Source organism: Solanum stenotomum, chromosome 3 (assembly GCF_019186545.1).
Source record: "Solanum stenotomum isolate F172 chromosome 3, ASM1918654v1, whole genome shotgun sequence".
In the NCBI taxonomy this organism is placed as follows: domain Eukaryota; kingdom Viridiplantae; phylum Streptophyta; class Magnoliopsida; order Solanales; family Solanaceae; genus Solanum; species Solanum stenotomum.
This window is the reverse complement of record NC_064284.1, coordinates 17,873,630-17,890,127: the sequence shown is the minus strand read 5'-3', so window position 1 is coordinate 17,890,127 and position 16,498 is coordinate 17,873,630. Positions and strand designations below refer to the sequence as shown.

At 31.6% G+C, this 16,498-nt stretch overlaps 1 protein-coding gene across 1 annotated transcript; it reads right to left on the bottom strand.

The window, feature by feature from the left end:
- Positions 1-5,213: 5,213 nt before the first annotated feature.
- On the bottom strand, positions 5,214-12,775 carry LOC125858202 (probable protein phosphatase 2C 76). Its single transcript, XM_049537914.1, has 9 exons — positions 12,441-12,775; positions 11,749-12,047; positions 10,381-10,508; positions 9,191-9,289; positions 8,716-8,874; positions 8,121-8,207; positions 6,915-7,006; positions 6,022-6,096; positions 5,214-5,739 (listed from the first exon to the last, which is right to left on the bottom strand). Exons 2-9 carry the CDS (start codon positions 11,847-11,849, stop codon positions 5,581-5,583), a joined length of 900 nt encoding a protein of 299 aa, XP_049393871.1. The 5' UTR covers positions 11,850-12,047; positions 12,441-12,775; the 3' UTR covers positions 5,214-5,580.
- Between the last annotated feature and the right edge of the window lie 3,723 nt (positions 12,776-16,498).

Genomic DNA, 16,498 nt, shown 5'->3' with positions numbered 1-16,498 from the left:
TCATATTAATAAAATAAAAAAATATTATTTATATATTCATCAAATACATATTTTGAATCTCCTGAAGCGAGAAATGTTACATGCTTGAAAAAAAATACTATTTTGTTTTTAATATGCTATTAATTAATGCTTATCATAGATATTTATGTGTACCTATTAGGGTTGTGCGTTTGATTTTTTGGTTATGTTTTATGTTATTCGATTTTGATTATTCTGTATGTTAATCAATAAGACAACTAACAGTACAACCAAATAGTTGTATGACGAAAAAAGTAAAAATCATACACAAAGAGAAGTAATAATACTAGGAAACATGTGATGATTAATTTGGACTTTCAACTCAGGCAAGGAAACTGAGAATTACTATTGAATCCTTTATGTGTAATATGAAAAATCACAAAGGGATATTAGAAGCTCTAAAGGGAAGACTCAAACAACTTAGCTATTCAAATAAATTTATTATGAAATTGTGTATGTTATTTGAATTGGCATAATGAAAGAAAGATTATTGAAGAGAAAAATCATTGATGATAATAGTATCGCTGTAAATATAGTTTTCATGTGCAATGTAAAAAACCCTAAGGGCATCAAGTTAAGTTTTTCACTGTCTTAGTTAGGGGTGTGCACTATTTGGATTAAACTGAAAAACCAAATCAAATCAAACCGAATTGTAATTTGGATTGGTTTTTTGGATTTTTGGTTTGGTTTTGGATTTATAAGTTACTTTGTTTGGTTTTTTGGTTTGGTTTCGAATTTAGAAAAATGAAAACCGAAAAAAATCGAATTATATATATATAGAGAGAGATTAATAATTACACATATAATATTTAGGTTTACTATATAGGCCGTAGAGTACTAGTAATTCAGAATTACCGTAATATTTAGGCCCATATCAAATTACTGCCATCCTATTTCACTAATTTTTAGGCATTAGGTTTTACATTATAACTATAAATATCACATATTACTTGCACTTTCATGAAAAAAAAATTAGCTGAACTAGAATTAGCGGCGCTAGTCAACTTTTTTACTTTTGCAGTTTGCTCTTTTTTCTTGCTTTATTTTATATGTGTGCTATTTGCTTTTGAAATTTTTATCTACTTCTTTCTAAAAAGTTTTTTCATCATAATTCAGGTTTAAGAGATCTTAATTGAAGACATGAGTTGAATTGCTGGTTCAACCTCGATGCGATTTGTGTTTAGTGATAGTACTTTAGAGTTTAGAGTTAGTTTCATTGAAATTATTGATAGTATTGTGTTTTAATGTTTTACTCGTGATTATAATGGAAAGGATATTTAAGAGATTCAATATTATTACTTTTCCTTATATGGAATTTTTATTTTTTAAGTATGCAAATATAACTTTGATTATGTTATTAATTAGTTATGAAATAAGTTATAACCGAATAGCCAAACCGAAAAAAACCAAATCGAAAAGAGAAAAACCGAACCAAACCAATTTTTTTTTGTTCGAATTGGGTTATACTTTTTCAAAACCGAAAACTGAAAAACCCAAACCGAATAACACAAAACCGAACCGAAAAACCGAATGCACACCCCTAGTCTTAGTTAAATGGTTAGGATTTTAACTTCTTCTCTATTTTTAGAAGTTAGACAAATGTATTGATTGACTATAGCTTCGTAACGCTTTATTTGGTGATTGTTATAATCAGTTAGTAAGTGAACAAATGAATCTCTTCAATATAGGTTAAAAGTAAGACGTTAAAACTCAATACTGAAATATGGACCAATAGATGTTCAAACAAAGATCGTGACTATCATCTTACCTTTATTGATGTTACATATCGTCATCCATAAAACTAGTGCATTTCACTTGATTCACCAACGATCCCTCAAATTTGTATGATTTTGTTCCGAATTAGGTTTCCATCTTCGAACTTCTAGTTCGATGAGATTTCAAGTCTCGTTGTTTTCATTTTATAAGTCATGTCGTAACTTCGTTAGAAAATAGAACCTGGCTTAGTTACTGACATATATTTTACATCACATGCCACATAGTTATAATGTCTTTCATTGTGTCGCATTTGTCGAGGTTGATTTTCCTTTTTTAAATGATCACAAATGTAAAAAATTTCAATGAAATTAACTCTGCATTGCAAACATTTATCCTTGAATAAAAATCATGTTAGAGTTGAACGAACCATCAATTGTTGTTTAAAAACTTGAAAAAAAAAGTGCTCAAAAGACAAGTTATATTTATAAATAAGACTTCTGAATTTACAATATAGATTTGTGACTGTATGTGAATTATAGATACACATCTTCTATATTGCTCAAATCTTAAGAGATTTTTTCTGAAAAAAAAGTCATCAACATATAACATAAATGAACTAGTCATAATTTAAAATATGCTTTAACTTAAAAAAATTCCCATCTTCAAGTTGCTCAAGATAATTCAAATCCTTATCCAATTCAACAGATATAGATTCACATCAAAGACAACCTTAAAGGCAAATGTTTGCATCATAGGAGTTAATGAACTTCTAAATGAGCCAAGAATATGACCTCTAGGGGTCGTTTGGTTGGAAACAAGTTATCTCAGGATAAGTTATCATGGGGTTAGCTATCATGGGATAGCTTATTCCACCATGTAAATGAGATAACTTATCCCATTACTATGATATAAATGGTGGGATAAGTTATCCCAAACATGGCAACCAAACAACATAAAACATTTTTATCTCATCACTATTATTTTTAATCCCTCGCACCAAACGAGCCTAGTACTAAATGCACTTTCTGATGCCACAATAAAATAGAGTCCGGAGCCAAAAGGGTAAAAAAAATTGTCAAAAACTCCAAAAGGGCACATCAAATTTTTTTAAAACCAAAAGGGTAAAATCGCTCCTGACGAAGTGATTCCCTCTGATAACAATGAGGAAAAATCGCTGCCCTAGCAGCGATTTTGTCTAAAAACTTTTTCTCTTTTTTTTTTTTTATTAAAAATCGATGTCGTTTTAAGTCAATTTTTTTTTCTCCTTACACATCGCTGCAGGGGAAGCGATTTCATGCCTAGTGCGATTATTTTCATGCCTATTGTTAATTATTAATAATATAAAAATGATAAACAAGACGGACAGTATACTCAATAAAATTGTTGAAGCATGAGGAAAATTGAATTATATATCATAAATAATAATAAAAGAATATTAAATTTTTAAAAAAATTCTTAGCAGCGATTTTGAAGAAAAAAGATTTTTTTTTTAGAGCAATTTTTATTTTTTTAACGTACGACAACTTTTGTCAGAAGAAAATAACTCCTCTTTGGTTAAATTTTTTTTTGATGTGCCGTTTTAGTTTTTTGAAAGAAAAAAGTTATCCTTTTGACTCCGGACTCCAATAAAATAGATATTGTTAACACATTACGAGCCATTTTATCAAAAATAGAAAATATATTGAATTAATTTTCTACTAAAATAAGATATTGTAATTATCATTTTCTGATTCAATTTCTTTGAGAAGATATTTTTTCAATTCTATCTTACTTTTACTTCCATTCTCAAATTTATGTTTATATATATGTTAATTATCATGTTGAACTTTATGATAAGTCAAAACGTGTTGTACCCAACACAATAGACAATGATGAATAAGATTTTATTGAACTTTTCTTCTGAATAAATAAGTCGAATAATGTCTTCACTTTATCTCTTATTTTGCCCCCTTCTACTTTATCATATATTTTCATCATAAGTATAAATGGTCACATAATTAAATTTGAAACGAGGACCAAATATGCATACAATCAACTCATTCATTTTCGTTGGATCACCCTAATTAGGGATGTATATAGATCGAGTTGGTTTAAATTTTTTAAATATTAAGTTAAAGGGATTCCCTAAGTTAAATTATTTGTATTGGATGTTAAATCTATAAATCAAACCAAACTAATAAAATTCGGGGTTTTCAACAAATTAGTGATGACACTAAATATTCAACAAATCATAATAATGAAATCCCATAAAGCAAGTATTGAAAATTAATATGTCATAATGAAAATGATCATAATATAAAATTATTAATTTATGCTAAAATAAATCTATGTAATAAATATTAATTATATGGCTAAACATTAAAGAAAACTAAAATTAGGTAATGTATTTTAATTGTGTAAACCAATGTAAAACTAAATAACAAATATTCAATATTGTTGTCATTCTTACTTCTTGGTGTTGAATAAAAAAAAAATTGTTAGCATTAGTATTGATTTGAGCTTTATTATAGTTATTAACTCACTAATATCAATATTTATTGGACCATTCAAAATTTAATGTCTCAAACTTGAAATAATATGTTAAAAAGATAAAAACTATGATAAACTATAAAAAATATTTATTATATATCCAAGTAAATTTTTTTATGTATAAAATATATTTTATATAATATCAAGTTGATTTAATCCCAAATTGACTTTTTTTATTAAAACCAAATCAATCTAAATATAATAAGATTTTTTTTTCAATACCAAACCGCCACTAATCAGTTTTTTTTTTAATTAGACTTGATTTTAAATTTGATTCGATTTTGTCCACCTCTAACACCAATATTTGTCAAACATCTTTTTCATTCTTTTCATTATTTCACTTAAATTTGTTATTTCATTTTCATCAATTGATTCAAGAAGTATCAACTCCATTGATTTCTTGAAAATTACATTTCGCTCTGCTAAAGTGTTGCAGATCATTGACCTAGATATCCATATTTCACAGAAGTTGGATACATAAGAATAAATAATCTATTTTCAGTCACTTTCTCCTTTTGGGTATGCTTTGATAGCTAGTATTACTTGCAACGATTATGAACATCTCCTGCATATTAATATTCTACTGTAACTATACCTATGCAACAAACACTAGTCCGCAGTCTCACCTGAAAACGTTCCTAATATTTCAGTTTCCAGGGTTTAACAGACCTTTGATTCTCTTTGATAACCATAGTCTACTTAGTTTAAACTGTGGATAGAATTTCTAATATAAAACACTGGTGCACATACCTTATGTGTTGGCTTTTAACATAAACCATAACCCCTCTTGCGCAAGCACCTAGGCGTGACCACTCCTCCTTATGGCAGGACAACTCATCTTACCTGAAAACGGATGGAGAAAATACTTTGGCAAATCTTCTTGAATTCTGGAAAGGGCTAATATTTCAACTTGGTTTAGCACTCAAGTTAGCTATATATACAAACAATCAACTTCCAAACAGTAGCACGCAATGCATCATTATCTTCTTTTCTTTGAAAGATCATATAGCATGGAAATACATTGATGGTTCCATGCAGCCAGGAACACTTACAAGTAGAACTATCAAGTTTTTTCTACTTTAAACTATGTTTGACAGTAAAGTTTATCCAGACAGTACCCTCTACAGAAACGGAGAAAACATACATGCAGAGACACCTTAAATACAACAGTTAAAACAGAATGGAAAAATTATGCAAAGAAATGAATGAAAAAATGGTGGCCCCTTCTGATACTACTATAGTCAGCAATTTGCATTGGCGACAACCCATTGAGGCAACCTTGCTCCAGAAAAGGAAGCTGCAACATCAACAAATTCTTCAGCCTTGCTGGCTCCCCTCAGCTTCAGCCTTCTTATGATTGAACCTCACCACTATGCAAGTAATATTATCAGCACTACCCCGAGTAAACGCAGTTTCCGTCAGCTTCCTAGCAGCTGCTTCTGGCTCTTCTTCTGCTTGAGCCAGTGAAATAGCATCCTAGAGGAGGACAACAACATCAGTAACTTAACTCAGAGACGTCTAAAGAGATTATCGACAAAGGAGGACGAAGCCACTTCAGAAGTTTAGGCTCTGAGTTCTGACAAAAGGAAAAAAAATCTCCTAGAGTGCTGGGGATATAGCTTAAATATCTTCAAGTTACACTCCACCAAAAGGAGGCCAGGAGGACAGGAAACAGCGAGACACAGCGAGAAATAAGAGGGGGTAAGGAAGAAAACTAAAACTAAAGCAAGCATGCATGCATGCATGCACAGGACTTACCTCATTTGGTACAACATCCCAAAGTCCATCACTGGCAAGCACGAGTAGTTCTACTTCCTCATCAATCTCTTGATCCTGAAACATATTGAGAGACGATGAATGACTTCCATAAATATCAAATGCCTTCAAGGCTCCAACTCATTTGTTTCGTAAGTAAATCCTTCCAACTTAGCAGGCCCTTCACCCTTCTCTCAGCACATAATCCAATTTGGTTAATGGCTTAATTCTTTTATATACATAGTTCTTTGGTCCCCACACCTTGCAGGCTAATTTTACTTGGACTACACACTCAAAAAGGGAGTATCAAATACAAGCCTTGGCAACTGACAAAAATTTCTGAGATGTGGTGGAAATAACAGTTTTTACTTTTTATTAATAGTTAACGAGGAAGAAGCTGTTTTTGTAGCCAAAAAAGGGAAAAAGAATAAGTTACCCACAACCCAAGTAGTTAAGTCCTCTTCGAGTAGAAATGTAATAAAGTTGAAACATTTTCTATTTTAGCCAAATAAGTATTAATGCACAACTCTCACACACAGATTGACTACAACAGCGATGCTTAGATTAACTTGTTCATGAAATGCAAGTGTCGGGTGTAATCGCACACTTCCCCAGTTATCTAAACTCTTAACAATCCCTAGAACACACGCACTGACCTGCACCTCATTTAGGCTTTCCATGCCAGTTTATGGAAACCAAATTATTGCAACAGCCGGTGACTGCTTACAGATAGACGCAGGTCTTGACAGATGGGATAGAATATCCCAAACCAATTGACCAAAAAAAAAATCGGCTTCTTTGGTTGAGGGGGAGCTTAGTAGTGCACATCCTCTACCCACTATGACACTCATTTTCACACATCTAAAGAAGCGAAAAAAGAGGGTAGCTAGATCTACCTGGATCTCAGGTTCAGCAACGACAAATTGTTTCAACATTCGATTGCCAAAAGCACGTGACATCGCTAATACACCTCCAACTCTCCAAGTACCTGATAATACAGAAACAGAAAACATAAATGGTGTATAACCGAGGTACCATTCATGGTAATCACACCAAAATTCATGAACAAATAAGACAGATCTAAGGATCCATTCACCTGATAAAGACATTCACTAAATGTGAGAACATGAGGTCTGATTCTTAGAAGAACAGATTGAATTTAACCGGGCAGTAACTAGGGTTTTCCTAGAAACCAAACAAAATTTTTTTAGAACTTTGAAAAGAAGAAAAAAAAAACTATTTGTTTCCTTGGAAAACCCTAGTTACTGCAAGTGGACATTACTACATAGGCAAAACATCAATTTCCATATGGTCCCCAACTCCCATGCACTGAACATTTCATAATTGCAGCATGCACACATGCAACCACATTTCAATACAAGTTTAAGAGTAACTTGATTCTCACATGATCCATACCACTCTGCCGTATCTACCACCAACAGAATGGAAAGTATAAACTGGAGAACATTTGAGAAATTCAATCCTATTTTTTTGTAAAAACAATGAAATCTACACCACTAGCTTCTTCATTCTAAGAAAACAAATAGTTCGTTAGATGGATGCAAGTGGACATTACCATACAGGCAATGCATCTATTTCCAGATGGACACCGCCTGAGCTCCTATTCACTAACGTCTCATAATTCTAGCATGCACCATCACTTTTAACACAATTTCAAGAGTAACTTGATTACCAGATGACCTTAAATTCTCTAGCCAATCTACCACCTACAGAACGTTAAGAAACTAGGGGACTACAGAAAAACTCAAGCCAAATTTCATGACATGAAGTCTCTTTCCTTTAGCTTCTTCCACCCTACATAGTTTGCAGACATTTCAAACCTCTATAATTACATTAATGAAGCCTGAAAATCTTCCCTTTGACAAATGTCTGCACCACAATGGTATTACATCAATGCGAAACAAATGGAGGACGTGCAAATTGAATCTTTGTATTAGATGACGAATTAATGATGACACTTTCAAAGCATCAAAAAATTAACCGTGATGTTCCATTTCTGACAACCCACAAGATGAAACTTCAATTAACAGGCAAGCAAACCCAATTTAAGTAATGTTTCATAGGCAGAGAAAATTCCTCACCAGCCCACATCACAACACCTCCAGCACTTTCAATTCTCCTCCGTTCATCATTTCTATTGGGCTTATGATCCTCGGAAAGAGGAATTGCTGCCAAGCATAAAACTGAACTTGTTAAGAGTCTAGCCAAGGTGCTAGTTGCTCAACATTGCATGCTACAATATGACAAGTGAGTGCAATAAGCGATAAACTACAACATATGAGACAAACACACCATAAAAAATACAGTATATGGCATGAGAGAATGGTAAAGCTTTCAGGAGTCTGGTTGCTACCCATTGTTTCTTGCTTCAATTTCATGTTATACTATCAGTTACATTTACTATCGCATAAAGAGAAAAACCTAAGTAATTGTACTCAATTGCTAAGTTGTTATCTTGTTTTACACTGTATGCCTGCTTAAAGGACACAAAACTTTGCACTAATAGAAATCATGTAATATGGCCATCCTGCCAGCATCACATTTTTAGACGAAGCAGAGATACAATACACTTATAAAAGAATCATCTCTCACCCCCTGGTGGCTGCTGAAACTATCGGCTACTATTTCTATTCTCAAATTCCAGGACCTTTAAAGCCATTATGAATCTGATGTTACCTTTTCCGCTCTTCGATATTATAGTCCGTGAGTCTCCAACATTGGCAACATAGAGATGGTTACCAACTAGAACTGCTGTTGAAGCAGTGGAACCATCATCTCGGAAGGTATCTTTTTCAGAGTCCAAGAATTCCATATCTGTTTTTTGATACGTCTCACCTGCAATATGATGAAAGTAATGTATAAATCTTCAACAGTGTCAAGAATTCAAAAAAGTGAGAGATAGACAAAGAGAGTAGAGACGACAGAGGAGAGAAGTTTCTAAGTTTTAGTATTCTTCAATTAGCATGTTCTTCAAATACATTGCCCTTGCCATGATCATGCATTTCACACTTCAGATGTTATGGAAGCATGAATATGTCACACTTCGATATGTCAGCTTCAATGGACAGACAGCATACATTTCTAGTACACCGGGAAAGAACAAAAGTGGAGATTCAAATTACGTATCCATAAGACAACATATAAAACTCACTTATGGCCAATTTGGTGTTCGTTGAAAATGATGGATGTTTCAATAGATTCTGAAAGAGATGTCCCTTCAAAAACTCAGCTGCACGGGAACCACCATGGCCTGCAGTGACAAGACATGATGATTAGAAAAAGTCAAAATCCATCTTTCTCAGACACAATTAAGATAAATGCAAACACAAGAAAATAAAAAAGAAGGGAAAATGCTTTCTCTACCTAGTCTGCAGAAATGTAAGAAGACACAAATAAAGAGCAACACAGACACTCACAAGAAAAAGAGAAATGCTAATTCTACCTCATCTGCAGAAATGTAAGGGTTTTTCAATCAAACATCTAAAAAAGAGACAAAGTTGTCACACGCTCATATGAAATATTTGAGACTACAAAAAGTGGTCATTAATTGCAAAGATGAGATAGAAAACATACAGTTTCTAGACTGCAAAACTGTTCCGCAAGCTTCCAAGTAAGAGCATTAATAGCGGAAGCTAAATGGAAAATCAATTTCAGTCTTTCAGAAATCCCATGTAGAGGTCATGATTACTCTTACACTGAGGACCAACTCTCCCCGAGGCCCCCACCGTAAAAAGTTAAAGCAATCAGATCAAGGGGTGTATGATTTTAGAAAGGAGTACAAAGTCTCCCTAGTTTGAGGTTCTATTGATTCCATTCCAATCTTTGTGGGACTACACTAGGTATATTGTTGTTGTAGAGCATCCCTCTTTTGAACCATAGGAACCATTTGCATTACAACCACATTTGATGTTGCTTAGTTTTTGTATATTTTTATTTTTGGACGACAACAAGAGCATACAATGGGTTTTGATTTGTATGGAAGAACAAGTTGCATGTTAAAAGAATTGTTTTCAGAAAATAACCTTGGGTATAGTTTTTTGTATTTAGATAAAAACAACTCTTTCCAGCAGAGTAAAAACAATACCAGTTTGTGTTTTCAAAAATAAAACAAACTGTTTTCAGGATTCTGTAGAACAAATAGATCCTAAATTCACCAGTTCATGTTAACAGTAGCTCACCGACACATTCATGCAGACACCAAGCTACTACTATAAAGACGAAACATAGCAAATACAAGCTTCAAGCAGGAAGATTCAAAGGCATGATTTATCATTCATAATTCATTATCTATTTAAATTCAAAATCACACTCCAAGGTAAGGATGAATTGACAAGTTCTAACCATCAAATATCCCAAATAAGCAAACTGCCTTTCCATCAACTTCGGAAGTTTTGATGTCATAAAAGTCTTCCATGGTGGCTCTTTTCCCTCTAAAGCTTGAATAACCGCAACTCATTTTTCCATCTTCACTGCCAAGCAGAAAAGGAGAAACATAAGCATGAGTTATTTTTCAGAAGAATTTGGACAAGTATGAGCTGCTCATAGCAAAATACAAAAGAACATCATTATACATGTATGGTTAACATGGCGAGAAAAGTGAAATCTGTATTATGTCAACTCACTATGTACAACATATACCTAGTTAAGCCCAAAACCTTAATCAACATCAACTCTTTGTATGGCAAGGGTAAAGTAACAAGTCCAAGGAGAAAAAGTTCACTCTCAGTCAATCATCAATACTAGAGGCAGTTAGATACTCTTCACCAAACTAGGAGTTAAATAATAAAGCTTACCATACAAAAGCTTGTCATTTTTAGATGCACAGATCAGAAATTCTGTATCACCAAGCAATCTTCTAATAGTTTTGAAGGTTTTTCTGCATATGAATATCCCTAAGTTCGTTTTATTGATTTCTCATAATAGTCTACTGGCACTTTAAAATTTGGTACATCTCAAAAAACATAGGCCTATAAGAATAATTCATAAACAATTTGTTCTTCGACCTTGTCCAAAAAAGAACAATTTGTTCTTCCATCATAAGAAGAATATTGATGTATGAAAGCCTGAATGTAAAGACATAAGTCATGCATCTGTACTCCGGAGGAGTAACTTATGAGCCAAAAGCTGACAGCTTGTGATAAGACGAGAAAGACAAGGTAAACAAGGAAGCAGCTTTTTTAATGGTCCAGTTAGGGAAGCTAATGAGAGTGAGAGTAATACAAAACTATAGAATATCAATTCTCCACACTCACCTCCTACCGCGTGCCAACTTATTTTTATTTTTTGGGCATCAAGTGCAAGCTAATATCCAGCTTGGAAAACATAGGTCTTGTTAGCTGATTTACATACAGGAATATATGTTAAAGGAAACTAATTCTTGGACAAGGGTGACGGCACACTCGTCCCCTTAGACATCTGGATGATCAAGTCAAATATTGTGAGTACATATCACAGCCACAAGAGGGAACAAAATCACAAAGATTCATGGAGCTTATCAGCACCATGCAGAGCAAAATATGTGTCTAACTGCCTACATAAGCCAGGAGGACTCTAAATGGAAACTACCAAGATTGTTATGCATTTTGCATCAGAAACCTATGATCCATGAGTGTTCCATCAGTTATCTTGCAACACTACATACCTAATAGATATAATATTACAATAGTCTGGAAAGGTACACAACAATGTACATCGGCTAAAAATAATCACCTCTTCCATCCTCCGCTGGCGTAACCACCACTATCATCCTTCTCCAGTGAAACATCAACAACAGGTCCGCCTTTAGCAGTTGCACCAGTATCCACCATCATGGTTCTCCTCCTCGCTGTATATAGACTATTCCAAGAATAACTTATGCTACAAGTTGCATTCAAACTTTTAATGAGTTTGATAAATTGCCTTCCCTCAATGTGCCTATAAATATTGCCAGTATGAAAAACCACAACTCTTACAGCAGCTATTGCATAACATCTAAATTTGATTTCCACATAAACTGCCTGAATTTGAAGCTGAAAAAATAAAACCAGCACCTTTGATCATCAGACAATCCATTAAACAAAATTAAAAACAAACATACCAAAAAAATAAAATTGCAAAGCTTGTTTAAGCTGACAAAACTAGAAATAAACACTAAAGCCAAGTTAAATACATTCGTTGGATAGTTGCTGCATTATTTTTCTCAAATGAGAAAGCATATCAAACTCTACTTGTGCGGCCACCTGTTCATATCTAAAAACTGATCATCATAAGCTATCAATTACTACATCTATTAAGTAGACAGATAATTAAACCATTTCCATCAATTCTCAAAAATTAATAACCATAGCATCTCCACTTCAATTGCTAGTATGCAAGAGGATCGGGAAAAAAATAATTAATAAACGTAATGGATCTGATCTTACAATCAAAAGAGTAGGTTCCGTGAAACTCTGGTAGATACATAGCCTTTGAAAAAACTTAAAAATCAACCGATTTCTTCAAAGGTAACAAAATTTTAATATTAACAGATCGATCTCTGTAAGAACATTCAGGTTCATCAGGTCCAGAGAAAATCAGAACCGAATGATGTAAAAAAAGGAACCAATCAGAGAAGATCGTTGAATATCCAGAATCAGATTCAACTTTTTTCTGGATCCATTAAATTAAAAGAAACCCTAAGCAGAGAGAAAAAAGAGAGAGGGGGGAAAAAGGTGAATGATGATGATAATAAAGAGTGAAATGTGTTTATGTGAAGTGGCGGAGGAGAGAGAGAGACGCCTGGCGGGGAGAGAGAATGGCGACGTGGCGTTCCACATGCATCCACTTTTGTAGATGATATAATCCAGTGGGCTTTGGACCCACCGCTTATTGTAACGCCAGATCCAATACTCTTTTTTCGAATAATTTTAAAAGCTTACGTGGAGATGATTCCACTTATTACTACTTCTCATGCCTTTTGTGTGACTAGGATAAAACTCACTCAAATGGAATCTCAATAATTGTTGGTTTTTTAAAACTATGTTTTATTTTGATACAAAATAAATAATATTCACATAATTCTTAAAATAGTAGTAGTATTTTAATTGTTAGTGTAAGCCAATAAAAAGTGAAGGGAGATAGTATTAATTACTTATTCAAATTAAAAGGTAATGCTCAATCTGATTAATTTAGATTTATACTTCCCTCATTGACTTTTATTTGTTATATTGTGCTTTTCGAAAGTCATATTGACTAATTTTTAAAGTTAAATTATATTACATTAATTCAATATTTTAAACAAAAAAAATTATATATTCAAAAACTATACGAAAAATGACTATAAACTACAATTCTTTGTTCAATATGATGAAATAAATCATAAAATGTTGGTCAAATTTTTTATAGTTTTACTCTAAAAATGAAACTATGACAATTAAAAGTGGACGGAGGTAGTAGCATTATAATTACGTGTAATGAACTTATAGTTTTTGAGGCAAAACATAAATTTTGGTGTAACAACTTACTAAAATTGTAATAAATTGTAGTTTTAAAGCTATAATATTAATAATCTTAAAGTTGAACACGTAAAATTTGAATATTTCATAGAAAACTAGCAGCCAAGGAAGAATTTCAGACAGATTAGTGATTTTTTTTAATTTTTCATTCAATGTTTAGTACTTCAAATGAAGTTTGATTAAATTTAAATTCATGTGAAAAGACTGAATAATGATATGCAGTTGTTTTCCTTTTTATTTGCCTATATTTGGTCCTAATCCTCTAAATCTGAATTGATTTTTAATCTAACCGATGGTCCACGCAAGCAATAAGTAATCTAGTATACTACAGTGTTTGGATATTTATCATCAATAGTTAATTACTTATGAATGAGAGGATTTGTGTCAATTGCTAATCTTTAGTGGTCTACGCTTATATTTCAACAGATATATTATATATAATTTTTTTTAAATTACAATAAGTTCATAATTAAAAATAAATAAAGATTGAATCATTAAATTTAATTTTAAATCTATCTTTAAAAAATTCTTTGACCTTATATATGGTTTCATTAAATGATGCTCAATTGCTCACATGTGATATATCCTTGTTTAGTTCATTGACTTTCTTGCTTTTGGAATATGACTGCTAAATAATTATGCGATATCATTCACCACTAATTAACTAAATTTATTTCAATGATTTTGTGAAGATATTAAAACCATTTTATTTTTTAATAAACATAAGACTCAAAAAAATTAGATGACAAATTCATCATATAAAGGCAATATATATTTTGATAACTACAATAATTAAGCGTTTAGATATTTAAAAATGTAATATTTGAAAAATAGTAGGAGTAGTAATATTAAAAGAAAGTTGAAAAAAAAGTATATATTTTATGCTATATGAATTTTAACTTGAAAAAAAAAACTGATTAAAATCACTTTCAACTTGAAACTCATCTTTAAACTTTAAATATTGTTTTAAAAGGGGAAAAATTCCATGACCACAAACGAGCCCTAAATTAGTGATAGAAAATTTATATCGAAAAGCAAGTTCACAGCTCCTCTCAATTCTCAAATGATAAGAAGGTTAAATTTTTGTTCTTGCATGGCCTATGAATTCATGTGAATTTTAAAAATTTTGTAAAAAAAAAATGTTCAAAATTTGTATAGGTATTAAAAATTTAGCAAAAATCTATCAATATTTGATTATAAATCTAATTTTTATTGCATATTAATATAAAATCATCACACAAGTAATTATAAACTTCAATTTCTAAATTTGGTTCACTAGACAATGAGAGGAATATAAGTGTAGATATGAGTCTTAAGTCATCCAATCAATTACTAGTCCTTTTGGGAAACGTACCCTTTGTATTTCTTTGTTCGGTTTCTTTGATTTCTTATTAGATGTTTGGAGTATATATTAAATTTTTGATTAAATCTAGATCAGATAATGCAGGGTCCATTAAGAGGTGACGCTTCCAATGGAATTTCTCCATATTCAGAATTTGAATTCGAAACTTTTGATCAAGGGTAAAACAGTTCCACCAGTACTACACCACGACCCATGTTGATATGACCGGCCTTTGTATTTCACTAACGAGCTATATGTGCAAAAAATGGTAGTTCAACTTGATTTTATTTTATTTTTTTGTATTTCCCATCTCCTAATTGTTATGACGTCTCCATAGTGATTTATGACCAATTTTTTTTATATTTTCTTTTAAATATCAATTGGGTTAGGGTAAATGAAAAAATAAAACAAGAAGATAGGGTAAAAGAAGAGTAAAAACATCTTTTTCTAAACTTTTGATACTAATTAATTGGGTGAAGTCAAGGGAAAAATCATTAGTAAAAGACCATCCCCAACCATATTGGTTACCAATTGGATGAATTGAAGTGAAGGGGAAGAAAAAAAATAGTGGAGAAGAAAAAGTGAAGTTACCATTTTTAAAGTGGATATTATAAAGCTATCATGAACTAATACTAAGCTTATATTGTTTGAACTTTTTAAGATTATCAAACCAGTGTGAGATAGATTTTAAAATATAATCTCTTTTCAAGGATTCAATAGGAGTGCATAGATATTTTTAGGACTCATTTTGACCATGAATTTTAGAAGCATTTTAAAATTATTTTTTTATCAAATATTTGTTTTAGCGCCATAGAAATTATCTAATTTTTGAAAGATTAATCTCAAATCTCAAAATCTATTTTAGACCTATTTTGTAGCCCTTTTTTTAAAAAAAAATTAAAGGATTTTGTAGCCAAAATATAACCATTGATTTCTTTTTAAATTTTAAAAATTTATCCCCTTTTTTTATATTTTATAAATAAAAGCCTCATCTATTACTTTGGATTTGTTTTGCTTGTTTTGTATAAATATACTTAGAATTTGTTTTGCTTGATATGAATAATTTTTTCTTCGAATTGTAAACTATCGTTAATATATGAGGTCTCTTATCTTCTACATAAAGTAATATTTGCTTATAATGTATAACTTTTTCTTCAGATTGTTAATTCGTGTCAATATATGAGTTAGGTCTCTCATCTCTTACCGTTGCTAATAATTGTGTTATTTGAAGTTTTTTGATTCTAGGATAATGTATTATCTAATTCATCATTAAAATGATGATTGTGTGTCAAATTTATTTGAATATAGTATGATTTATAATAATAATAATGAACATCGTCAATAAAGGTTTTGCATAACTTTGATTAGAAAATATGTTCATTTGGTATGATTTGATAGTTTTTAGAACTCATGTGCATAAGTCATATTTCATGTTGTTGTTTTTTAAAAGGAGTGAAATATTTTTTGAAATTTATGATCAAACACATTTTAAAACTTTAGTCTAAACTTCATACAAATTACTATATAATTTATCAAAAATATTTAAAATTCTTGATCAAATGATAGCTTTAAGGGATTCCACCTATGTATATTCAAACACCAGTTAACATTTGCATGGGTACTTAGTTTAGCAATTTTTGCTTTT

Coding starts and splice junctions, on each gene's coding strand:
- LOC125858202 (XM_049537914.1), bottom strand. CDS start 11,849: ATGATGGTGGATACTGGTGCAACTGCTAAAGGCGGACCTGTTGTTGAT. Junction 8,875..9,190: donor GAACACCAAATTGGCCATAA/GTGAGTTTTATA, acceptor ATCATATTGCAG/GTGAGACGTATCAAAAAACA. Junction 8,208..8,715: donor AATATCGAAGAGCGGAAAAG/GTAACATCAGAT, acceptor TATGCTTGGCAG/CAATTCCTCTTTCCGAGGAT.